The sequence below is a fragment of the Penicillium pulvis genome, assembly GCF_028828015.1.
Source record: "Penicillium pulvis strain IBT 33274 chromosome Unknown contig_12_segment0_segment0, whole genome shotgun sequence".
NCBI lineage: Eukaryota > Fungi > Ascomycota > Eurotiomycetes > Eurotiales > Aspergillaceae > Penicillium > Penicillium pulvis.
Window position 1 is genome coordinate 3,868,126 of NW_026643072.1, and position 24,024 is coordinate 3,892,149.

Genomic DNA, 24,024 nt, shown 5'->3' on the forward strand with positions numbered 1-24,024 from the left:
ATGGTGCGGATGAGTTTCCACTTTATGCAGCGGGCGAGTTACCACACCCACCCGCACAAACTCATCCGCTGTATCAATAACAAACGTCTATATAACTCTTGAGAATAGCACGTCCAAGTCCAATAATTCAATATTGAAACAAATCTTCTTTTTTCAAAATGCCTGAATCAACCAGCCTTACATTTAGCCTCCTCCCGGACAGCATCCGGCAGTCCTCAGCCATTGGAGCCGAAGTGCAACTTCCTCCGGGGATGTCCAAGTTAGACCTGGACCGCTTGACTGAAAAAGACAAAGAGACTCTGCGAAAGGCTCTTTTTGAGAATCAGGTCATTGTCATCCGGGGCCAGAAAGGAATTGACCCCACCGTCCTCCCACAGTTCGCCAAGGTCTTTGACCCGAATGCGTCGGATGTCCACTCAGCTGGTGAGAAAGCCGTTAGCGACCCGAAGAACATCCTCTCTGCATACAAGGCTGGGCGCATTCCCAAGGCTCCCCAAGTTGGAATCATTGGGTCTGGAACTTTCCATGACTATGAAGGTCTTAAAGAACTGGAGGTTATCCATCTGGTACGTTTACTCTTTATCCTTGATAAAATGGAGTCATACTAAAACACTCATCAGGATCACACATTGTTCCATGAGAGACCCCTTGCACAAGAAGAGATTGATCAAGGTTACACCCGTCCTTACAGATGGCACATGGATACCCCATTTTATGAGCGATTGCCCGGTGAAGTGACCATCCTGCACTCGATCCGCATTCCCAATCTGCCCGATCAGAAGATCAAGTTTCCTGATGGGAAGGAGAAATCTATTGGAGCTGGCGCTACAGCCTGTGAGTTCATGATGTCCTATTCATATGCTTGCTTTCATACTAAACGACGCGAACTTAGTTTTCTCGGGTGCTCGCGCGTTTGCTCTTCTCACCCCTGAAGAGCAGGAGTTTGCTTTAAACACCACTGTCACATATGCGCCACAGGCCTATGAGTATATTAGGCAGTGCAAGGCTTCCGAAGATGGTCTCACTATTCCAACACTAGGAAGTGAGGTTCCAGTTGAGAAGCTGTCTGAATGGAGTTGGGATAAGGTTGCGGAACATCCCGTGAGTCTGATCACTTTTGGATTGCAACTAGTTCTGTTTACTGATACTTTTTAGATGGTCTGGCGAAACCCGCTTAACCCTGAAAGACCATTCCTCCAAGTGCACGGATGCTGTGTCTTTAAATTGAGCACACGAAACCCGGCTACCGGAGAGGTAACGGTCATTGACGATGTCGAAAAAGTTAGAGACGTGGTGTACAACATGCAGAAGAAGATCTATGCTGCCGAGAACATCTACGCTCACCGCTGGGAAGAAGGCGATCTGGTCATCTTCCATAATCGCGGTGTCATGCACAGTATCACTGGGCAACTGTCCCAACACAAGCATGACGAAGACAAGAAGCGTATGCTGTGGCAATGCACAATGACAAGTGTGACACCGCCTAAGCCATTCAGAAGTTATGAGGGGGTCAACGATACTGGATATGTCAGAGCTTAGATCAAGGTCAATAAATTTGGAATATTCACTGCTCCAAAATTTCGTCATTCATCCAATTCTCCAAAAAAAAGACAAAACTTTTGTCTACAACTGATTTCCAGTGTAGTTATTGAAAATTCCATTAAACCAAAGATCGAAATCGATTTCCTCTTGGTTCCATGCCAATTGCATTTCACCCACGTCAGGTGCATCTATCGTTTCGGGGGTGCCAGTCGAAAGCTTGCCCGGTGTCATTTCATCAGGGGAGGGTATCGCACTCGCTTTGCTCAGAGTGGAAAAATTGCTAAAAACTCGGTTGAAGTCGATGGGCTTGAGTCGATTCATCTCTGGGGCACTCGAGCCAGACTGCTCAGCAATGAAAATGGCATTTATCAGAGCCACACCTCGCTGTGCAAGTACATCCCCATTTCGCGAAGACAGCCTATCGCGAGCTGCAAGGACAGCTGTTCTGTACATTGGCACGCTTCTTCTATCTGGAGTTTCCATCACTGTATTTACTTCAAAGCACAATATCACTGCGGCTGTGATGGCAAATGCCGTGTGCGTCCAGATAGACAGGTCATCATCTTCCACAATTGTCTCATGTTCGCGTAAAATGGTCATCGCGGCTGCAACGCAAGTCCGCCGAGAATGAACGTAGGTTGGGTCATGGAAGGAACGGAACAAAAAAAGTCGGTGGATCATAATAATCTTCTCAGCTGCCGTGATTGCCAGACTACGTCGGGCAATAGTAAGCCAGGGGATTTGGGCTTCTTTAATCGGGTCTGGGCGGAGCATAAAGGGGGGTATTGCTTTCACAATGGCGCGCATTTTCTGGTCCACACGAAGAATGTGTTCATATTGCTCTCGAAATGATTTGCGACGGTGCATTGGTCCAAGTCCGTCGACTAGACCTGGCATTAGTGCGGCCAGATCCACGAGAACACGGACATAACTGCTGATTGTTGGTGTTTCAGGCGGTACATCTGCCAAATCATAATCGTCGGCGTTGAGAGGTCGACCAGTCGAAAAATGCATTGGAGAGATACTATATGTGTCTGTGAATGGAATCGCGAAATGGTCTTGAATAAGCATTTGGCACCACACTCGTCGTCCGACCTCTCGCTCAACACGCTCTTCCCATCCGTCTTCTGTTTTAGGTGTTGGAGGGTGGTTCTTGATTTTGTGAATCCCAAGGCACTCCGCGATCCGCACAGCAGCGTTGAAAAGAGTTGCATTCAACTGACTGAGACCTAAATTGTGGGCAATCTCTGTTGAAATCACAACAGCTTGGACGGAGTATATTGATAAGTTGTTCAGGAAGTGGGCGCTATAAAGAGTCTGTACCATCGCGGAAAATAGCTGCTGAGCAGATGGCATCGTGTCCAGATCAACGTTGATTAGCACAGTTAATTTTCGGCTGTTCTGAATTGAATTGATAGTACAGCTCAGCACGGAAAAATACAATGCAATCCAAAGTGGATGATCGCATCTGCCTGTCTTCCAGAACAACTCGCATTGTTCGAGAAATGTTGGTCCATGAAACGAGTTGTGATGCCATGTGAGATGGCCTATATGGAAATTGATGAGACTTTGCGCATCCACGGTCCTTGGAAGTTGTATCAAAGGCTCCAAAGATGAGCCGTAGAATTGAAAACTGCCGCTGTTCATAGACAAAAGCTCCGGGCTGTCTCTTCGATACTGGCATCCACATCTCCTATGTGGGAAGCATCCAGCCGCATTTCGCCCCCAAGCGAGGTGTTCTATTGCTGTCAGGAGCGGTGGGTCTGGGCTTTCCAAGGCCACCTCGGTAAATTGGTGCTGCAAATTTGGTTCCTTATGGCTGCTGAATGGCTCTGGTTCATCGGCTCCTGACCCAGCACTGATTCCATCAGATTCATGGCTTTGACCAGTCTGTAGCTGCGAGATTCGTTCTCTTAATTTTCGACTGATATGTGGTTGTTTCTCTGAGGAAAATGAATCCACGTCCGCCAATATCGCGGCCAAAAACTGGATTTCGGACGCGTGCTGCACAGTATTTCTTCGCAGCTGAACGATTTCCACTGAACAATGAAGGTTAAGTCTTCGGCATCTTGAGCAAGGGATCTGTTTATCGCATTTCCTCTTTCGCTTGGTGCATTCTAGGTCGTGTTAATGTGGCGGTCTCAGGTACAAAGGGATGATCATTTGAAATACCTCGGCAAGCTAGAGGCCGGCGCTGCGAGACGCGTAAAGAGCCTCCCGATTCACTTCCAGGCATAGAATCAAAGATCTAAGTGGATGGGCCGTCTCGTTTCGGGTTCGCTATGAGGCTGTATGTGCATTAAAGAGAGAATGCGGGGATGCGTGCGGGTGAGAGCGTAAGCTCAACCGCCACGATTTGCGAATCTCCTTATCCTTATCAGTGATAACGATCCGACAACCAATGACGATAAGGCGTATAATAATCCAGCGATTGCTCCCGAATCCTTTCATTTATTAAACTTCAACAAGCCTACTGGTGAAAATTATCCAGGGTCCAGATAAGCAAGCTGACAGCCAGGACTTAGTTGTTTACGTGGTCGAATGAAAGTCGAGGCTCCTAGTGCTGTGGCTCATTCTGTCTTTCTTCATCCCTCTTGGTCTATACCACCATTTCTAGAGGACACCCCTGCACTGAGACGACGGACAGTACGACGAAGCTAGGAGTGCAGCTTTCTTTCCGTCTCATATTCTCTAGGCGCGTGTACGACACGACTGGCAGATATACTCAAAGCTACATCTCCTAATCAGTGACATTATAATGCCCGGCGTGTCATTGTTTTCCGACCAAGACTAGATAAGAGAGGCAGGGATTCAATCTAATAGATCATTGTCTTCTTGCCGATATCAGACCGTCGGGCGGACCCGGATGCGCCAGGGAAGTCTGTCTGGTTTCCTTGTCAAAGGAAGAGTACTGACACCGGACACTGGGGGAAGGTGAGAAAGCATTGTCCTGAGCGCTATCGATGGTGCTCTCATCGGTCCAGACTCATTCCTATATTTACCCATAATCAAGCCCACGTCGACCGATTTTCAAATCCCATCCATTGTATAGAAACAAATACATTCTTTATCCGTCGTATGCCTCGCACCTCTGCATCCTTGAAGGGTTTCTTCCCTGGATCCCGCCATGGGTAGCAAACGACATTCTTTGATCAGGCCAGCAATGGTGCCCATAGAGCTGCATGCCATCACGTATGCATAAGGGTACGCAGGCCTGATAAATGGACGAAGCCTTTTTCATGGATGTGACAGTAGAGATATTGGAGATACGCATTAAACTCTCCAAGAAGTTCACCTGCTAGCGATTCTTCTGTTTTCTCATAATCGGCTGGTCAAAATCAGTGATTCGTAGATCATGTATATCTTTATTGTTGAAGATGGTCGATCTAGTAGGAAAAGAAAGGCTCCAGATTAGATAGTAGCTACGAGGAAATTGATGGCGTTCTGCCGGAGTCAGATGCCGCAGGCGCGAATTCCTCTCATAAAATCCGTCATCAGCGCCGTAGCAGGAACTGAAGGAGATATAATAATGTTAAATCTCGTAAATTCAATGATCAGCACACATACGTAATACCTAACATCATCAAACGCTTCGACCACCAGCTTAACCAGTCTACACGGGAGTCCCGTCGCAATTGTACAACATCCTGTATAGTCCTCAAAGGATTGGGCGTTTTGACTGGTCTGACCAACCCACGGTTGAATTGACTAAACACCCCTAACCGGGGTACTAGTGGAGACTATCCACCAAACGAAGACTTGCCCCAGAAATATATTTTCTGCTCCAACATGGGTGTACGTTAAGTCGTATGTGGAGTCAATGTGCGCTGTAGTGGATTTTATGGAAAGACTTGCCTTGATAGGATGAATTACCTTACTCAGCAGCTCCCAGCCTATCTTTGTCACAATCTCCACCACCTCCTTGATAACCGAATGCAGGATTCTCGGCTTCAGCTCTCTCCTTTTGTGGCACTAGGCTTGTGGGCTGCGTAGGTAGGATGCTTGTGATCTCCCTGGCAGGCCAGAAGTTCTAATCAGAAGTCCCAGTAGATGAATCGGGTAGCTTTTCGTATCATGGAGTTTTTCTTTGCTTTATCTTGGGTCCTGGTCTTTTTGAAATCCCGGTCTCTTCTGTGAAGTCATGACAGAGGGTGAAGAACGACGGAAATAATTAAGAGATCAACAGATTCAAGTATCAAGTGGAGATGACGCGAAATTCGAGATCTATCATTATAACCTGAAGCAAAGGCCTGATCCAAACATCTAGACTGTCTCCCACCGAGCATAACTATTCAAGGGATAGTAAAATATGTGGATTCTTGACAACTGTCTGACATGATTTTTACCTAATTCATGACCATTTGATCACGTTGGCATGGTCATAGTGGGGAATTACCCCAGGTCTTTCTCACTAGGAATCAATTTGAACGTAGTTTCCCGGGGGTCGCCTTTGACCTTTTCTTTTTTTTTCTTAAAAAGGGTGTCTAGTCTTTTTCAGCGAGACCTGTAATCCTCCTTTTTGGGGTATGATGTTGTGTCCGTTGGATGTGATTCAAGGCACTTTATCCAATAAATCACCGGCCACGCCAAAGACTAGATAAAGGTCTTACGTCGTGTGATCCCAATGCACATGTCATCTCTGTTTAGTGGGCTGTCAAAGCGAGGCTTTAGTAACAACTATTCAATGCAAACCTTATCTCCTGTTAATGCCTGATTTCGCAAGAGACAGGGAAACCCCACTTCGACCAAAGTCGGTGAAAACTTAGCATACCTAATCCCTCCAGCTCGTCATTTCGAGGGAGGCGATATCGGGGAAACGCGGGGAATGATCACAACATCCCCCTTGAGGCAAGCCCATGCGTCTAATTGTCCGGTTTTAATTCTTGCGTGAGTGAACTCACCGTTCTTCTAGAACAATTTTGTTCCTGAAAAAAGCAGGTCGATCATTGGCGGCGGTTGGGCCAATTAGCGACCGGAACGCATCACCGGGGCCCGGGCCGGTTGCGTTATGATTGGACCATCTCGCCGACGAGGGGTTAGGTTTCAAGACCGATCTATAAATGCAAATCAGTGCTTGATACTTGAATTGTTGGGCGATAAGATGTTGGCATTGCATTACCTACTCATTCGGGATATATTTCGTGATCTGGTTTCCATTGTGGACTTCTTCTTCTAACACATCCCTCCCAGTCTTTTCTTCTCTCCTATTGTGCTATTTTCCCACTTTCCCTCGCCTCTGCTTCACCGGTTTGCAGAATTCGGTCATCCATCCAGACCGATCCACAGTAAGTTGTGTCTGCGACAATGATGTAGCGCCCCGCGTTTGAATTTCCTTTATCTAATCGAATGTGTTCTCGGTTGCAGATTGCGCTTAGGACTTCTAGTTGATCGTGGATTTTCTGTCTCTACAATCTCACCCCTCCTCAACTAGCCTTGGACAATTTTTACCTATCCCCGCGGACTGGGTTATGACCGCGTTGTGCTCTGAATCCAACGTCATGACTCAAACCCTTCAAGATAAGACCATGCCTCTCGGTATTCAACGCAACGGGAGCCGACTCGGGGAGCTTCTGGTAGCCGACTCGCTTGTTGCTGCAGGTTCAGCAGCCCTTATAACGCCCGCCGTGATGATCTTCGACAGGTGAGACTTGATCTCAGTATATATTATTCAGAAGACTCGGAATCTGACAGCGTCTTAGACTTGTTGTCGAAAAGTCCTTTTACAATCAGCCTCTTCTCCCCGCATTCCGCAAGCATCTATGGTTCTCCCTTACACAGCCAGCCACCTTCTTAACATCACGCCCCAGTCTCTTGGTCTTCTTTTCCTACGCGGCTACATTTGCAACGGCCAATATGTCAGAAACTGTGTTGAACAAAGTCTACCCCAAGATTGACCACGCGATTGCGGGCATGACCACATTTGCCTCGACCTTCTTCGTCAACTCCTCCGTGGGAATCTGGAAGGATGTCAAATTCGCCCAACTTTTTGGCCACAATATTATTAAAAATTCCCCGACTCCATCGACTACAACTCCCTCAACCTCGACTCCCAACATCGTTCGCTCAATCGGCCGAACCAGAATTCCCTTGGCCACATACTCTGCATTCCTTCTACGAGATGGCCTTACTATTTTCGGCTCCTTCAGTCTCCCCGCCATGGTCTCTTCGAATATCCCAGACTCAGTCGCATCTCAGGAGTACCTGAAGATCTTGATCGCGCAACTCGCCATCCCCGCATCTATCCAACTCGTCAGCACCCCGATTCACTTATTCGGGTTGGATGTTTATAATAGACCCCAAGTTTTACCGATGAAAGATCGGATTTCACGTATCAGTCGCGACTGGATTAGCGCGTCTCTACTTCGCATGTGCCGAATTATCCCCGCCTTCGGCATCGGTGGGTTCCTCAACACGGAAGGTCGTTTGTATCTACATGACCAGTTGGATGAACGACGCAAGCCTTCATGAGGAAAATAAAGTTTCCTTAGATATAAAATATAGATCATCAATATACCCTTTTTCTTTGTTTCTACGTTCTTTTTCAATCTGACCTGTTCATCGCGTCAATATTTTGGGGAATTGTGTGCCTCATCCCCACTAACCTTGGTAGTTGACCGGCCCGGTTTTATGCGGTTTGCCTCGGCGCGGGACCGGGTCACACAACTGGATTTCCATGAAACCCATTTGTTCGTGTTCATGCCCTAATCAACCTTGGGTTTCATTTTATGTCATACTTTGTTCTAAACTGTGTAATTGGGACATTCCTCACGTGAATTCGATATGCAGATCACCGTCCCGGTCGCACTTGGGCAGCCCAACGTCCTACCGGGCCGATTGCTCAACTATTGAAGAATTCGGGAGCCTTGACCGACCTCGGATCTTTAGATGTATTTCCCTTCTTCTAGGATTTTTGATTTTTACAAATTTTCTTAATTGGATTTGAGATCATAAAGTCAAGGGAAACGATACAAGGCCTCCTAGAGATGCCTTGCTGGGAATACCCGACTGGGACAGCGCAGATGGAAATGCACAAGAGGAACTATCACAATACTTGAAGCAGTGCATTCGCCCATCAGCTTCTCTACCACCTGGGCATTGCCAACGTGCAATGATCCTACCCCACGAATTATCCCTCGTTATGCGTACTCACTAGATCCCTCGTCTCCACATTAGGCGGGTGGGCCGGTAGATCCATGCAGCCAAGATTCTTTAAAGATATTCCATACAGAGGAAGTGAAGGATATCCCGGCTTGATTAGAAAGCAATCAATGGGATTTTGCGAATTTCGATCCGGGCAAGGGTAAACGATTTAGCCTTGTGCTTGTCCAGACTCGGGAAAAGTGGGGATCGGTCGTGCTTCTCGGTCCTGGTCACTCGATTCGGTGATGGTTTTCTCGGTGATTAGAGGACGGTATCCATAGATCTACAGGAGTGCATGCCTTTTATCTTCGGATTGCAAACATTTCCCGAATTTCGTATCGTTATCTGCGTCATTTCAACCCATGGAAAGCAGATCTACCAATGTACTCGCGTCAATTTGTATTGAAGTCTTGCGTAACCGGGCTGACTAAGTATATCTACTACAGATTATATTCTCCTCCACAAGCTCCCCCGATATAGTCTTCTCATTGACACGCGTAAAAATGAAGATCATTTGCATAAGGAGAAAAGCTGCATATGTAGAAGTCTTTGGCGCAGATCAATTGCGTCCCGAGTTCGCTCCGGCATAATGGACTGATATAAAATGACTACAGAATCCCGTCGGTTTTATTCTTCCTTGACTACGGAAAAACCAACCGCTTCATCCGCGATAACATGAAACTGTTCACTCTTCTCCAATTCTCTCTTCTCAGCCTGGCGTCCGGCTCCAGCCATGAGAATCTGAACCGCAAAACTTCCTCATGCGACCCATCGACCCTCAACACAACCGTCGGAACCTACTATGTGAATGAAAATGAAACCATCTCCAACCTTTCCCGCATCACAAACCGCGGAATATGTGACATTGCTCGACTCAACCGGATGGCAGATGCTATGATGCCCCCTATACACGGATCAGAAACTACTCATTCCGCCCGAATCCTGTCAACCAGATAACTCAACATGTCTGACCGTTCATTATCCCGGTGCCACCTATGCCGACTGTGTCAAAGGCGGCCCTCATACCTATTACACCATGAAAGGCGATACACTTCGATACATTGCTCTAAAACTCAACCTTACGATGGAGGCTCTCCAATCCACTGCTCAGAGTGAAAATATGGATGCGGAGATTGAAGCCGGCCAGTTTGTTAAGCTTCCGCAATGCAGTCCGAGTACTTGCTCTTTCCACCCGATCACATTTACCTACGGGACTTACAAGGATATTGCGGACAAAGTGGGTACGACGGTTGGTCAGATTATGGCCGTTAACCCTACGTATAATTATACCTCTGTTGCTAAGGGGGAGGGCGCTGTCATTACTGTGCCGGGTAGCTGTGAATATACGGGATCAAATATCACAGTGATTTCTTGAGTTGGGACTGGAGTGTTGACCTTGATCTTGACATTGTTTATTCTGATTGTCGTTATAGCTACTGCTTTGTCTGGAATGTTCATACCGACCAATTCGGTGAATAGAATTTATTTAATTCGCTGAGTATTTAAGAAATCTGTACATGTCGAATTTTGAATACATGTCTCGCATTGAACTACTTGATTCACCATTATTGACGAACCAAGCTGGGTGGGGGTGACATTGGCTGCGCCACTTTATGGGCTGTGCATGTCGGACTCAAATTCAGGCAGCAGAGCCTCATCGACTCATCTTTAGTCCCCCATCTCAATTCTTTATGAACGAGGCAAATATCGTATCCTCAAATTTCTTCCAGAGAAGACAGGGAACAATCGATTATCGCTATGTCAACATCACAGGTCCCAGATGACTTCCTTCGAGGACCAGCACAAAACGCCACAGTCCATCATATCGACTTTACCAAAACAACGCCTGCCATTTTAGCGTTCAAGAACAATTTTGCCGCTGTGATCGACAACTTTCTAACTGAGGCAGAATGTGCCGAGCTTCTACAGCTTGCAGAGAAATCCACGAGTCCCGACTCGAAGACAATTGCTCCAGTTTGGGAACGCGCGATGATCAACGCAGGCGGGGGTAAACAGATCATGTCCGTTGACAGCCGCAAGAGCGCACGAATTATCTTCGACTCCTCGGATATTGCACAGCGAATGCTCGATCGTCTACAGCCATTTATGCGCGATTTCGACCTCGATAAGATACACAACAAACCCCTTATTACGGGTCTCGGCCCCGCGAGACGGGGGAGACGTATCATCTTTCCCGCTTGAATGAGCGGCTTCGTTTCCTGCGCTATGAAGGGGGAGACTATTTTCGGCCACATTGGGATGGGTGTTATGTTACTCCTGATGGCAAGGAACGGTCGCTTCTTACTATTCAGCTGTACTTGAATGGGGATGGCGAGCAAAATTTGAATGAGTTGATACCGGAGATTGAGCGTGCTGAGAAGAACAACGCGCTCTTTGTGCAGGATGGAGAGGTTGACTTGAATGATATTGTAGAAGATCGGCCCGATTCTCCCCGTTATGCGTCTACAGCTGCAGAGTCGCTAAAAGAAAATGAGAAGTTGCTTGGCGGGGCTACTTCATTCACCGACGATTATCGAGCACGAGACGTCGTGCGCGTGTTTCCCAAAGCGGGCTCATTATTGATTTTCCAGCAGCGAAATTTGATGCACTGTGGTGATGATGTCTTTCGAGGTGTGAAGTATACTGTTCGGTCGGATGTGATGTATACATGTGCAAGCGAGTCGGGGAATGAATAGAGCCAATCACCCGATACAAGAGCTCGGGAATGTGAGATTCACACCGCCTTGAGAGGGCTATGACCTCAATGTAATCATCGCTTGAACTGCAACTCTTCATCATCAACTTAATTACCAAATATCACCATGGTCCCGGCAAACAACATTGCCTATACGGCTCCCATCAACCCACCGGGAGAAACCCCACTTTCCCACGCCCAAGTATGGGCTGGCCTTCTTCTGAAAATCCGCTCCGCTGAAAGCTTCGTGTCGGGAGCTATTTCGAAAACGGAGGTGTTGAGCGAAACGGTCGATCCATCATCGGGAAATAAAGTGACTGTGCGTGACGTGTTGTTCCGCGAATCCGGCAAGAAAGTCCAGGAAACCGTTACAGCATATGAGCCCACCCGTGTGGAATTTGTGCAAGCTGGAGGCAATATTAGCAACATCATCAGTGAGGGGGGTAACGGGGAGCTTTATATGACTTATATCTTTGAATGGAAACATCCTGGCGCGTCGAAGGAAGAGATGGCGGATTTCTTGGTGAAGGAGAAGAATATGGGAAAAACCGCGGTTGAAGGGACGCTTAAGGTTTTGCGTCAAATGGTTGCGGATCAGAAACTTTGACGCTTATAAAATCAATAATCAGGCACCTGGGCATGGAGCTTTTGTTTTTCAGTGGCTTGGCATAAAAACAATCACTATATATTACATATGTACTGGATATTGTCTGGCAACTATTGGCTTTCTCTTTCCATTATAGAGCTCACCCCCTCGCCGCTTTTACTCCCTGAGTAGAATTGAGCGCGCCCCTGATCGGCCTGAGCTGATCAGCGACCATCATATAACCAAAATGATTACTCAGTGAGCCTGCTCTGAGCACCATGATCAGATCACTGCTGATAGGTCAGGGCTACGCTTGGGCGAAACGCGGATTTGGACGGGCCCGGAAACTGCGTTCGGACCTACCTCACCTTTGCGATCCACATACAGTAGAGTCTCTCTATAGCAGAGAGTCGAATAGCGAAGCTATAACAGTCATTTCTAGCCACACCTGACTCTGCCGCTGAGCAGGGTCCAAAGGTGGGGTACGGACCCACACTAAGTCACGACTGATAGCCGCAGTCAACGGTCACAACTTAGAGGCGTATACAATCAGGAAAATTACCGAAATTACAGGTTGCGGAACCGGGTGACACCTGCGGAAACTGTTCGTGGCCCTACCAGATTTTGCAAATACTGTAAGAACCAGTACTGCTTTCGATAACTCGGAGCAGGCAGGGGTGAGACGGGGAGCTGGAACACAAAAGTCAGGCCACAGACGGGCCGGGAGCCATCCGAGCCCCATATAGTACTCTTCCCCAGATTCATTCTTTGTTTACTCCCCTTTTCACAAATAGTCTTCTCCTTCTCTCTGCCTCTGCTTCTTCTCTCTTATTCAAGGCCTGCTAGAAACCACAATGTCTGTATCTCCACCACTTTTTTGCACCCCTCCCCCCCTAGGTGTTTCAATTGTACTCTTTTGTGGACTTTGTCGCATATTGACCCTTTTTCTCCTAGGACTTCTACCGTGCTGCCCCCGGGCACCTATTGGGGCCAATATCAGGATATCACCAAATCCAATATCCACCTGAGCGTGGCAGAGAGATTATGGGTTGCATGGTATGCGTGGGTGCAGAATGATGTCCTGGCCACCGGCATCATGTCCTTCGTCATCCACGAGTTGTTCTACTTCGGCCGCTCTCTTCCGTGGATCTTCATCGATAGCTTGGGTTGCTTCAATAGATACAAGATTCAAAGTGTAAGTGGCAAGCCTAACACCTGGCACTAACCGAAATCAACCCAATTCCCAGCCGCCATCGAAACTAATATTCTGCTTCAGAGCAAAGTACCTTCATTACGCGAGCAATGGGATTGCGCTAAATTTGTGCTTCTGAGCCACTTCACCGTTGAACTTCCTCAAATCTGGTATGTTCCTGCCCTCGACGGAGTGGTATTGTACCCGACGTTTGCCTCTCGGGCCCGATTGAGTAATAACGGCTCTTCTAGGCTTTTCCACCCAATGGCCCAGTTCTTTGGTCTATCAACAACGATTCCTTTTCCGTCTCCCTGGACTATGGCATATCAGATTGCAATATTTTTCGTGATGGAGGACACTTGGCACTATTTTTTCCACCGAGCTCTTCATTGGGGTCCACTCTATAAGGCTATTCACAAAATTCACCATCAGTATTCCGCACCATTTGGTTTGGCCGCCGAATATGCTTCTCCTATTGAAGTGATGATTCTCGGCTTCGGGACCGTCAGCTCCCCGATCCTCTGGTGTGCTTTCACCGGTGACCTGCATATTCTCACTATGTACATCTGGATTGTGTTGCGCTTGTTCCAGGCCGTCGATGCCCATAGTGGCTACGAATTTCCTTGGAGTCTTCACCATTTCTTGCCTATCTGGGCTGGTGCTGATCATCATGACCTCCACCATGAGAAATTCATTGGGAACTACTCAAGCAGCTTCCGCTGGTGGGACTACCTCCTTAACACCGAATACACCCCGGATGCCTTGAAGCGCCGAAGAGAGAACAAGGTGAAGGCAAAGAAGACGCAATGATCTAAACTTTAGCAATGATGGTCTGCCTATTTTCTCTTCAATTGGGCGTTGGCTCTGTCTGGAGCTATTAACCTGATAGATGATAGCCTTAAGACTGGAGTTCATGTCTTCAAACTCCTGGTCCCTTGATGGAACCCGAGTTGGCTCAATCTATACTGATAGAATGGTCAGAATATGGTATCCAACTACTGGCCAGTGCATATCTACTCTCAAGGGGCATGGTAGCGGATTCTTCAAGTCAATGGCCTGGTCCACGGATGGTAGTCAACTCGCCTTAGGGTCTAATGACCAGAAGGTTGAAATTTGGGATCCAATAAACAACCAGTGCGTTTCAAAGCTCAAGATGAAATTTATTGCTTTTCTTCTAGCCCATGAAGCTTTTGTAAATCATCAGCCCGCTAGTGATGAGACTCCAAATAAACCTGACACGTCGAATGGATTTGGCATCAGCAAATACTATACCTAGATAACCTATCATGGAGTCAACTTCCCGTGGCTGCCTACCAGTCCTCACCTCTTTTTATGCTACTTTCAACAACAAGTGGTCATATCATTTTTCTCGAGCTCGCTGAACAGGGCCCCATCACTGGTCTTGATTTGTGTTTAGAAGACATCATGTCCTCATAGTTCAGTCTCCTTTGAACATTTTTATTAACAGCCTGTGTGATTTCTACGAAGCTGTCTTTGACAAATTAATGTATTCATATTGTCGACCAAAGTACCAAGTGTATACGGTTCAAGCCGAATCCGAGAATGATTGAATTGGGAGCTTTTCGATAGTGAGCCTCTTATCAACCCTACAAAGAACATGACCGCAAGGCTGTGTCAGCATAACAAACGAATTGCATCTATACATGAACAATTCATAGTAGTTTCTTTCCACGCAATACTCCCTGGGTATTCAGATACTCGTCTGCATTCCTCAGACATCAGGCACCACCATTTTGCCTTCAGACACCTGAACCGCAGTGCCAGTCAATACAACCTGCTCGATCTTCTTATTACCGTCCAGTGTAACATTGACTCCGATGTCACTGCGCCGGTTCATCTCAACACCCTGCACAAAGTGGTACCGGTGCTCCTTTCCAGCCTGACCCTCCGTCAACGTCAGGTATGCCGCTAACCCGCTAGCTGAGCTTCCGGTTGCCGGATCCTCCAATCCGCCCAACATCATGCGTGTTCGAATAACCTTCTGGTTCATAACACTGTCTTCCACATCCCGGACGAAGAAATAAACACAGATAAGCCCAGACCGCCAGCCCTCATCCAGGTAGTTGCCTTCGACAGGTACCAGCTGGCCACCCGCCGCAAGAGGAACTGCAGCCAAAGCCTCCAACGAAGGAAGCTCAATAAAGGTCTGCGACATGCCATTCACAATCGAAAACAAGGGGAACGAAACATCAGGCTGTGGGAAAAATGGCGCCAAAGTCGAGTGAAGACGCAGCATCTCCTGGAGTGGGAACCGCGCAGCATGGATACGCGTGTTATGAGCGATCTGCGCAGCAACAAATTGGGTTGCCTGATCTTGGATGGAAATGGGGATCTCGCCAGACTTGGTGATCAGTGTCGTCACCCGGCTACCGGCGGCCTCCGGGGCCTGGCATAGGAACCATGTTGCGGCTCCAATGGTGGGGTGTCCTGCGAATGGAATTTCGCACTCGATGGTGAAAATGTCGATTTTGCGCTTGGATTCCTCGCGTACTGGGTGGACGAAGATGGTTTCTGACAGGTTAAATTCCAGTGTCATCTGGTGCTTTTGGCGCTGTGTCAGCGCTTGGGATTCATCTTCCGGTAGGAAGACCACGGCTAGTGGATTGCCGGAGTATGGCTTTGAGGTGAAGACGTCGAGAGTGACGAAGCGTAGTTGAGTCATTATTGTGAATGATACAGGGTGTTAACTGAGTCAAGTTAGAGCTGATGTTGAAAATGTGGTTGTCATATTTATACTCTTGCCCCACTTTCGGCTTTGGCTTTTGACTCATTCGTTACGAAGCTTGGTGGGTCGTGGGCGTGCAGCTGCCGAAGCTACCCGCTATCGGCAGAGGAAAATTACATCTGGAGATTTACAGCACTTGAAGAACAATTTTTATTAATTCATGGAATGACAAAATCTTGCAATTGGCCCCGCTCTGTACCCCACTGCTTCATTCCTTCAATTAATGCATGGCTGAACCCCGCATGGTATTGCAGCCCGTCCTCTGGCCATGAGGCTCGAGCTGCCCTCCACAGCGCCCAGTCTTCAGCCATAGCCCCCTCGGATGCTCTTAATAATCCAATGGCTATATCAACTATTTCTGGTCTATCAGCGCAGCTATAAAAAACTGTTGCTCCACATGTGCGGCAGAATGTTCTCAACACATCCGCAGTGGAGCGATAGGCCTTGGCTGACCCAATGAGTAGATCGGGAGATGGATTAGGCGAGAGATGGTTCACTGGGACAAACATCCACCCGATGACGTTCGTGCCATTTACTAGCCGACAATCGTCACAAAGATCCATGCAGGCTAGCCACTTCGTCTGGTCAGTTTGGGAAAGCCAAGTGTGGCCGGCTGGACTGGCGATAAAGTCGGCTCGTGGTCGGGATATATGAAAAGACACGCCACCGCAGTGGCATTGTGCGAGCAGTTCTTTGTCACTTGTCTCGTTCCCCTGTGGTGTATCTGCGATGGGGTCCGAGGAATGCTCGGGACTGACCAGCTCCAGATGGTGCTCATCGACTGTGGAGACCAGAGCAGATAATCCCCCGTCAGGTGCGGAGTCCGGGTATAAATGAGTGTTGAACTTCCATACACCATGATCTGCCTTGTTGGCATCAAATATTGCGTTGGAGATCACCCATATGCCATCGTCTGGGATCTGATCCCCGATATGGCAGCCACAGGTACTACAAAAGTACCTCGTTGATAGCGCTGTAGCATGTTTGTAGCCAGTCAAATTGGCCAGGCCGGATGGAGGAATAAACTGTGGCTCGACTCCAGATGGCAAACGAGCATGAAAGGTACACAGTGTACCGTGTGTGTGGCGACAGATGCTGCAATGGCATAGATGCACCTTCAATGGTAAAGAAGTGATGGGCACAGTTATGGTAAACTGCACACTGTGGCAGTGGCAGGATGCTGTCAGTACTTTGTAGCTGGAAGTCATACTGGGTCAACAACAGAAAGCTCGTAATATAGTATCCATGGTAAGAGCCAGAGGACAAGATTGAGGGAGGGGGAACTTCCTCGTATTGATAAGCGCACGGGCCAGATCCAGACTCGTACTTAGAGTCACCGTCTAGTCATGCATACATGCTTTCTATTCCTTTCGATTCTGCTGGATACTCAAAGGATTTTCGAGGTCTTTGGTGTATTTTGGCTAGCCTGGTGACCTTCTTTTGATCTAGAACCCACAACCAGTAAAGTCAGCCCCTGCAACTGGCTTGTTTTAAACCCTGAAAGTATTACTTGTATTACTTTTGATGATTGTCTCTTTCCTCATTTTCTCAGGCGGATCTATAAAAAGAAAGAACAACAAGTTTAGTTCAGTGTGTTCTCGCCTTGGCTGAAATCATAAGCGTTTCCGAACCCTCTATTCAAGTATTGATCCAGAACTACATCCTCCGATGCCCATTGAACTGGAACCTCCAGCAACTTCTCCTGCTCAATAGTCCCCTTGAGATCATCAGCAAGCTGCAAATTCATAGGGTTCCGATACCAAGGCGCAAAATGAACTGTTGGTCGATTAGCTTCTTAATCACGCAACTAGATCTCACCGAACATACTCATCGCCAGCATCACTCGTACTTGATCCGTCCGGTTCCCCATTCCAGCATGCCAAAGCCGCAAATCCCGGATCACTATAGATCCTTTAGGAACAAGTGGCTGACAAGGCGGCCGGATTTCTCTACGCTTTTCCAGTTCTTCGGTCTTGATTTGACCACTGGCCCGTTCGCCGTGTTGACCTTCTTGCATGAGCAGGTTTGTGTCCTTGTGCGTTCCAAGCCAGATCTGAGTAGAGCCGTTTTCTGGTGTCATGGTAATCAAAGGGATGTTGATTACATGAGCGAATGGATGATTCGGGTGCGCGAAGTCAGCGTCTGAGTGTACGGGTTGAGATGTGGGCGGGTTTTCTGCTGTTGGGGGCATGGCTGTGTTTCCTGAGCAGAATGTCCATTTTGGACGGGGACCCAATGCTGTGGATGTTACTTGGGTTGCAATTGGATCTAATAGAGCTCTTAGCTCGAGTGTCAATTTGTGTGGATGGGCGTATCTTACTCAGGAATATCTGAGGATCAAAGTACTTCTTCGTTGGTGGGGGATCTTGCTGGAGATTGTTCGGGTTATAGTTGAACGGGCTGTTTTCTTTTCGGGAATAGAGCTTCTGAGCATCATCTATCATCTTCTTGTTGAGTTGATCGAGTGAATTGTGGGGAACAACATCGGTCACCACGACAAGGCCATCGTGGAACAAGCTTCGGATGGCAACTTCCAGGTTCTGAGGTGTGAGTTGCCCAGAATTGACTTCTGCTTGTGATGGGTTGATAGCAGATGGGTAAGATTGGCTTATGCCAATAGACCTTGCTGCTCTGGCCACTCTTGCTGGGCCCCAGCGTAATCGCACTGGGTTGAAAGCCGGCAACATTACAGTGCTGGAAAATTGTATCAAATCCAAAGCGATAATTACAAGGGAATGTTCAAACCGTTCCCGGTCGAGATGCTCTGGGTCGTATTGACGATCATCTGCGGGGTACAGCATTGAGAAGCTCCAACCGGTTAGTCACTCATATTGTTAGATGTCCATAAGAATAATGCTTTGAGAACTCTCTGAGCAGCAATTGTACATTGTAATTTTGTAAATAGGTATTCTCTTAATACAATTCCATCTTGGAAACCCCCAAACGCCTCATCAAGTCATTAGACATGTCATGAACTTTACTCAGAATCACTATCAATCACAAAGCCTCCTACACGTCGGCGAGACGAGACAACCGGAGCGTCCTCATCATCTTCATCGGCATCATTTTCAGGCACAGAAGGCTTCAGATTTCGGTTCCGACTAATCGCAAAATCCTCATCGAAATCCATTTCATCCTCGGCCGATGTGAGAGGAGTATCTTCGTTGTCTCGGGAGCCCTTGCTTGTAGACGCTTCCTGCGGTGACTGAGGGGATTGGGCTTCCAATTCCGCCATGAGGATATCATCGCCGCCGTCACTGTCCATGCGACTGCCGGCGGAGCTAGATCCGCGTCGCTGGCGCTTTGGCTTTGCAGCAGCAGAGGCGCCTGTGTCACTTTGGCGTTTACGGATGCTCGCCTTCTTCTTGCCCTTGGCAATGGAGGTTTCCACGATACCATGAAGCATGGCTTTCTTAATATTCTCCGCCTGTGCTAGTCGTCGTTCCTCTTCCAGTCGGAAGAATTCCGCATCTGCTTCCGCGTCGCTCTCCTCGTCGCTAGGATGAATGAAAAGCTCACTCTTTATCTTTTGCTGGCGGGCTAAAGTATTGGTGAGACGGGACTGTCGACGAGCCTCCAAGGTTTCATCATCCAAAGGCTCTGACTCCGAAGTGGTCTTGGTCTTCTTCTTCCGTTTCTTTTTCAGTTCGTCCAAAGCATTGGATTTTGATCGAGGGTTTGGAGGGAACATTAACCCATCAGGAACAGTATCTTCACCCTCCGATTCTGATCCGAAGTTGACATCAATAAGCTCATGAGCCGAGCTGTTTCGAGCACTGGCGTTTTTGCGACCAAGTAAAGTACGGGGATCTTCAGTGCTGCCTTCGGGCATTGGGTTGACAAGTGTCTGGCTGATATTTGAAATGGCATCCCGCAAATCACTCGATGTCATAGTCGGAGGGATCACCCAAGAGGCACCAGGCACATCTTCCACTCCTATTCGTTCAAATCCAACCACACCCATGAGAAGTCGAAGCTTTGCATTTGCGAACATGGCATTCTGACAGAACTCGTCGCGAGCTTTCACGTCTGTGAAAAAGTTAGAGCTGTCTCATTAAACATCAAAAATTCATGATCAAACTTACAAATCATGGGATTGGAGGTGCTGGGAGCATCGGGATCCTCTGCGCGGCGAGCTTCATCTTGTTGCTCCCAGGATTCTCTCTCAGAGGCTGCGGAGCTTAAAACATCGACAACCCATTTTGCGAGATCGGCCCTACCATCGAGAGCAAGAGCGCCAGCGACAACTCCCAGCTTAGATTCCTTGGTCATTGTTTCCTTCGAAGTAAATTCCAGCTCAGCGGGCGCACGTTTGGCAGTAGATATAGTCTGTCTTTCGTGTCCGTACTCCAGGTAGAACACAGTAGAGTTCATTTTGCTGAACAACAGCTCAGTGATCATGGCAGGACGTTGGTCGATCTTCTTGACGAGACGTCGAATCAGTTGACGGACCAGCTCTTCCCAGTCTCTGAAGACAGGATCGCTAGAGTCTATCCCTCCCGGCCCCTTGATCATCTTGTGGAAAAGCTTGATGATATCCAAGCGGAACAACAGGACGGTCATCTCCTGCTTGAACGCAATGCGATAGAAATAACGATGAGCACGTTTCAATTGCTCCGAAGTCAGTTCACGATAGAACTCGGTAAATGCAACGAAAGTGTCGACGCACTTCTGGTTGCAAAATTTGGACGCGAATCGCTTGAAATCAAAAGCACGTTCCTTCACGGACCTAGCGACATCTTCCATATCTTCGTCCTCGGATTTTCGTGCTTCTTCGTCGTCGTCTCCATCCTGTCCACTAGCTTGGGCGGCCTTTTTCTTATTGCGCCTGGCCCTTTGCCGGGATCGGACCTGCATGTCGGCGTTCTCCTTGGAGTATCGCTCAAGCATTCTTAAGAATACATGCACGAGCTCTGTAGCAGCATCCAGGTAACCGAAGCCTTGGTCTTTGAAACCGCGCAATATAGCAATGATACGCTCGTGGGTCGTTTCTTCATAGAAAATGCGGTTTTGAATATTTTCTGCAATTTCCTGATCTTCGTCGAGTGGCGATGCAGCCATTTCCTGGACGGTCAACAGAATCTGCGTGAAACAGCGCATTTGCGCCGTGAGATCCTCCCACTCCTTGTTGTCCAGGCTATTCTGCATGGCACGGTTTAGGGAAATGAATGTCTCCTGGTTTAAGACGCCAGCAACCAGACCATAGCTGTCTGGCTCCATATCCTTAGCCTTTTTCCCGCTGTTTATGTGTTGCTTCATCTGCCGAGTCCGTCGGGTGCGCTCCGCTTCAAGAAACCAGCCCACTGTGTAGAAAAATTGACGGGAATTGATTTCCAGAACCCGCTCTGCTTCACGCTCAATCGCTTTTCGAACGTGGGTGAACAGAGGATTGAAGCCGGAGTCCAGGAATTCCTCCACGAATTTTCGCAGATTCTTGGATGCGGACGAGTCTAGATGCGTGGGCATGTTGAAATTGTTGTTCTGAACAACATCTTCCTGCTTGCGACGAGGTTTAGGTTTGTTCCATTTCTTACTCTCATCCATCTTTTGGAGGGTGGTTTGGTCGTCCCGCAGTACGGTCTGTCCAGAGACAGTTGATACCTTGGCATCATCTCGCTTGACCCAAATCATAGTACCGAAGCGTCCATGTCGGGTTGGCGCATTTTTGGCGTATTCTCTTCGTACTTTATTCTCCTTGCGTAAAAGGTCACCCAGTTCATTCGCTCCCTTTGCCTTTTTCTGATCGTCATCCATGAACAATTTCTCGACATTCACACCTTTCACGAGGTGGAAAAGTGTTTCCAGCAATACCACGTCCTGTAGGTTGAAGTCGTCGCCAACATTGGAACACATGGTCAGAAGAAGGGCAAACGCATCTTGTTCTTGAAATGCATCGATAGTAGCCGATCTTGAAGTCTCCTCTTCTTCGCCATCAGCAGCCAGGCGTGCATTCGTAGATATTATGGCAATGTTCCGAATGAAATACAGCATGAGTTTGAGTATGCCTTCGTCTCGGGCTTCCCGTTCGGATCGAGGCAGGGCCATGCTAGGAAGCGCAATTCGTATGACGGTGCGTAGGATATCTGCTCCACCATTTTTGAGAATGCCTCGCTTGTATTGGACTTGTGCTTGTTGGATGTAGGGGGTGTGGCGGTGGTGGTTCACGGTCATCTGGCTATGAAACTCGACTGGCCAAGTCAACGGCACGAGAAGTTCCACTACTTGTGTCAGCTGTGTCGCTCCCTTTTCAAGTTTCATCAGGGTGTCACCTACAGCATGCTAGAGCAATGCGAGTCATGCGCTTGTTTTTTTGCCCACTGTTCCACCAGAGTGAGAGAATTGGAAGTAGATCGCCATTGACTAAATTGGCCTCTCCCAGGCATCGCGCCACATCCATTCGGTTATTTTTTTCATCGTACAGTTTCAACCACCGTTTGATATCGCGCAGGCACGCGAGGGCATCATCTCCCAGGACGTAGCGATCCGCATCTTCGCCATTGAAACCTCCGAGCTAGAGACCAGAGTCGCGTGAGTCCGTGTATAGTGAAAAGGGTGGGGGAGTAAACTTACCGCAGTCACCAGGCTATACACATGGCCACGGACATCTGGGTCAATGACCTGGACATCTTGACCCAGAGCTATTGGGTCCTGCTCCTGCTCCATAATGAGTGGGTTGGCGTTTGGAGTCTCAAATTGTGATAATGTAACTCAAAACGGAAACGCGTCTCTACGCGTTCCTTCTCCGCCTCGGCGGTTCGATACTGCCGCCGGTCACCGTCTTTAATAAAAGGCCGAAGATAGCCGATGACGTCGGATAACGGGATCACACGTGAAGATGTATACTCTTTTCCTTTGAACTTTAGCCTTTTGTCTTTCTCTCTTGATCTTGTGCAGCATACCTCACTCTTTCCCATAATGTTTGCTACTTCCCTTCGTTCGGTTTGCCGCAATGGCCCCAGGGCAGCCCGCAGCTTTAGCTCCACTGCTGCTACAAGCGCGGCCGAGGTTAAATCGCTGGGTGTGATCGGTGCCGGCCAAATGGTAAGTCGAAAGGATCACACTGGCAATTCAAGATCGCTAATTGAATGCTAGGGCTTGGGTATTGCTCTTGTCGCAGCCCAAAAGGCTCAGATACCGGTGACTTTGGTCGACAGCTCTCAAGCTTCCCTGGATAAGGGTCTCAAGTTTGCTGGTAAGGATCCCCCGCTCAAATCAATGTTTGGTTCAACACTTCGGTCTTATCCAACATTCTCCGTAACTGTCACTTGGTTCACTAATATATCTTCTGTCCCAGATAAGCTACTTGAGAAGGATGTTTCCAAGCAACGTCTTACCCGGGAAGCCGCCGATGCGGCCCGCGGGCTTCTAATTCCAACCCTGAAGATGGATGACCTATCTTCAGTAGACTTTGTTATTGAAGCGGTTCCCGAAATCGCCGACCTTAAAACGTCCATCTTTTCTAAGCTCGCCCAAATTGCTCCTAAGCACGCTATTTTGGCTACCAATACTTCATCGATTTCTATCACCAAGATCGCGGCCGCTACCACCACCGATCCGACAGACCTGCAAGCTTCGTCACGGGTTATCTCGACTCACTTTATGAACCCTGTCCCGATTCAAAAAGGAGTTGAGATTATCCGAGGCTTGCAGACCTCGCAGGAGACTATGGACACTGCCATCGCCTTTGTGCAACGCATGGGCAAGGTGGCTTCGGTCTCCGCTGACTCTCCCGGCTTCTTGGCCAATCGTATCCTCATGCCGTACATCAATGAGGCTATTATCTGTTTGGAGACAGGTGTGGGTGGCCGCGAAGATATTGATAACATCATGAAGACTGGAACAAATGTTCCCATGGGCCCGCTGACATTGGCTGACTTCATTGGTCTGGATACCTGTTTGGCTATCATGAACGTTCTCCACCAGGAGTCTGGAGACAGCAAATACCGTCCTGCCGGTCTTCTGCGTCGGATGGTTGATGCTGGCTGGCTAGGCAAGAAGTCTGGAAAGGGCTTCTATGAGTACTGATTGCGTCGGCGTTCCATCTATGGTACTTCAGAGGCCGACTTGTTTTCTATATTGAGATACACCTTGTATGCTGATGTTTTAGAAATTTCATGAATATG

At 48.1% G+C, this 24,024-nt stretch overlaps 12 protein-coding genes across 12 annotated transcripts; 7 read left to right on the plus strand and 5 right to left on the minus strand.

Annotated features, from left to right (window-relative positions):
• Window positions 1-158: 158 nt before the first annotated feature.
• Window positions 159-1,539, plus strand: N7503_002672 (TauD/TfdA family dioxygenase; the record flags this gene model as incomplete). Its single annotated transcript, XM_057062219.1, has 4 exons — window positions 159-566; window positions 621-834; window positions 893-1,101; window positions 1,156-1,539. The coding sequence occupies 4 exons, from the start codon at window positions 159-161 to the stop codon at window positions 1,537-1,539; spliced, it is 1,215 nt and encodes a 404-aa protein (XP_056926181.1).
• Window positions 1,540-1,623: 84 nt separating this feature from the next.
• Window positions 1,624-3,821, minus strand: N7503_002673 (uncharacterized protein; the record flags this gene model as incomplete). Its single annotated transcript, XM_057062220.1, has 2 exons — window positions 3,715-3,821; window positions 1,624-3,659 (listed from the first exon to the last, which is right to left on the minus strand). Exons 1-2 carry the CDS (start codon window positions 3,776-3,778, stop codon window positions 1,624-1,626), a joined length of 2,100 nt encoding a protein of 699 aa, XP_056926182.1. The 5' UTR covers window positions 3,779-3,821.
• Window positions 3,822-6,644: 2,823 nt separating this feature from the next.
• N7503_002674 (uncharacterized protein) lies at window positions 6,645-8,010 on the plus strand (the record flags this gene model as incomplete). The annotated part of the gene is made up of 3 exons (XM_057062221.1): window positions 6,645-6,827; window positions 6,907-7,183; window positions 7,242-8,010. Exons 2-3 carry the CDS (start codon window positions 7,011-7,013, stop codon window positions 8,008-8,010), a joined length of 942 nt encoding a protein of 313 aa, XP_056926183.1. The 5' UTR covers window positions 6,645-6,827; window positions 6,907-7,010.
• A 1,708-nt stretch (window positions 8,011-9,718) lies between these two features.
• On the plus strand, window positions 9,719-10,057 carry N7503_002675 (uncharacterized protein; the record flags this gene model as incomplete). Its single annotated transcript, XM_057062222.1, has 1 exon — window positions 9,719-10,057. One exon carries the CDS (start codon window positions 9,719-9,721, stop codon window positions 10,055-10,057), a length of 339 nt encoding a protein of 112 aa, XP_056926184.1.
• A 383-nt stretch (window positions 10,058-10,440) lies between these two features.
• N7503_002676 (uncharacterized protein) lies at window positions 10,441-11,378 on the plus strand (the record flags this gene model as incomplete). Its single annotated transcript, XM_057062223.1, has 2 exons — window positions 10,441-10,864; window positions 10,915-11,378. 2 exons carry the CDS (start codon window positions 10,441-10,443, stop codon window positions 11,376-11,378), a joined length of 888 nt encoding a protein of 295 aa, XP_056926185.1.
• Window positions 11,379-11,504: 126 nt separating this feature from the next.
• N7503_002677 (SRPBCC family protein) lies at window positions 11,505-11,984 on the plus strand (the record flags this gene model as incomplete). The annotated part of the gene is made up of 1 exon (XM_057062224.1): window positions 11,505-11,984. One exon carries the CDS (start codon window positions 11,505-11,507, stop codon window positions 11,982-11,984), a length of 480 nt encoding a protein of 159 aa, XP_056926186.1.
• A 1,075-nt stretch (window positions 11,985-13,059) lies between these two features.
• On the plus strand, window positions 13,060-13,965 carry N7503_002678 (sterol desaturase family protein; the record flags this gene model as incomplete). The annotated part of the gene is made up of 3 exons (XM_057062225.1): window positions 13,060-13,158; window positions 13,240-13,325; window positions 13,407-13,965. The coding sequence occupies 3 exons, from the start codon at window positions 13,060-13,062 to the stop codon at window positions 13,963-13,965; spliced, it is 744 nt and encodes a 247-aa protein (XP_056926187.1).
• Window positions 13,966-14,887: 922 nt separating this feature from the next.
• N7503_002679 (PhzF family phenazine biosynthesis protein) lies at window positions 14,888-15,838 on the minus strand (the record flags this gene model as incomplete). Its single annotated transcript, XM_057062226.1, has 1 exon — window positions 14,888-15,838. The coding sequence occupies one exon, from the start codon at window positions 15,836-15,838 to the stop codon at window positions 14,888-14,890; it is 951 nt and encodes a 316-aa protein (XP_056926188.1).
• Window positions 15,839-16,059: 221 nt separating this feature from the next.
• On the minus strand, window positions 16,060-17,109 carry N7503_002680 (GFA family protein; the record flags this gene model as incomplete). Its single annotated transcript, XM_057062227.1, has 1 exon — window positions 16,060-17,109. One exon carries the CDS (start codon window positions 17,107-17,109, stop codon window positions 16,060-16,062), a length of 1,050 nt encoding a protein of 349 aa, XP_056926189.1.
• A 374-nt stretch (window positions 17,110-17,483) lies between these two features.
• On the minus strand, window positions 17,484-18,588 carry N7503_002681 (phytanoyl-CoA dioxygenase family protein; the record flags this gene model as incomplete). The annotated part of the gene is made up of 3 exons (XM_057062228.1): window positions 17,484-17,677; window positions 17,729-18,169; window positions 18,222-18,588. 3 exons carry the CDS (start codon window positions 18,586-18,588, stop codon window positions 17,484-17,486), a joined length of 1,002 nt encoding a protein of 333 aa, XP_056926190.1.
• A 290-nt stretch (window positions 18,589-18,878) lies between these two features.
• tof1 (putative DNA repair protein (Tof1)) lies at window positions 18,879-22,564 on the minus strand (the record flags this gene model as incomplete). The annotated part of the gene is made up of 4 exons (XM_057062229.1): window positions 18,879-19,930; window positions 19,987-22,119; window positions 22,175-22,412; window positions 22,472-22,564. The coding sequence occupies 4 exons, from the start codon at window positions 22,562-22,564 to the stop codon at window positions 18,879-18,881; spliced, it is 3,516 nt and encodes a 1,171-aa protein (XP_056926191.1).
• Window positions 22,565-22,816: 252 nt separating this feature from the next.
• On the plus strand, window positions 22,817-23,926 carry N7503_002683 (3-hydroxyacyl-CoA dehydrogenase family protein; the record flags this gene model as incomplete). Its single annotated transcript, XM_057062230.1, has 3 exons — window positions 22,817-22,942; window positions 22,994-23,093; window positions 23,196-23,926. 3 exons carry the CDS (start codon window positions 22,817-22,819, stop codon window positions 23,924-23,926), a joined length of 957 nt encoding a protein of 318 aa, XP_056926192.1.
• Between the last annotated feature and the right edge of the window lie 98 nt (window positions 23,927-24,024).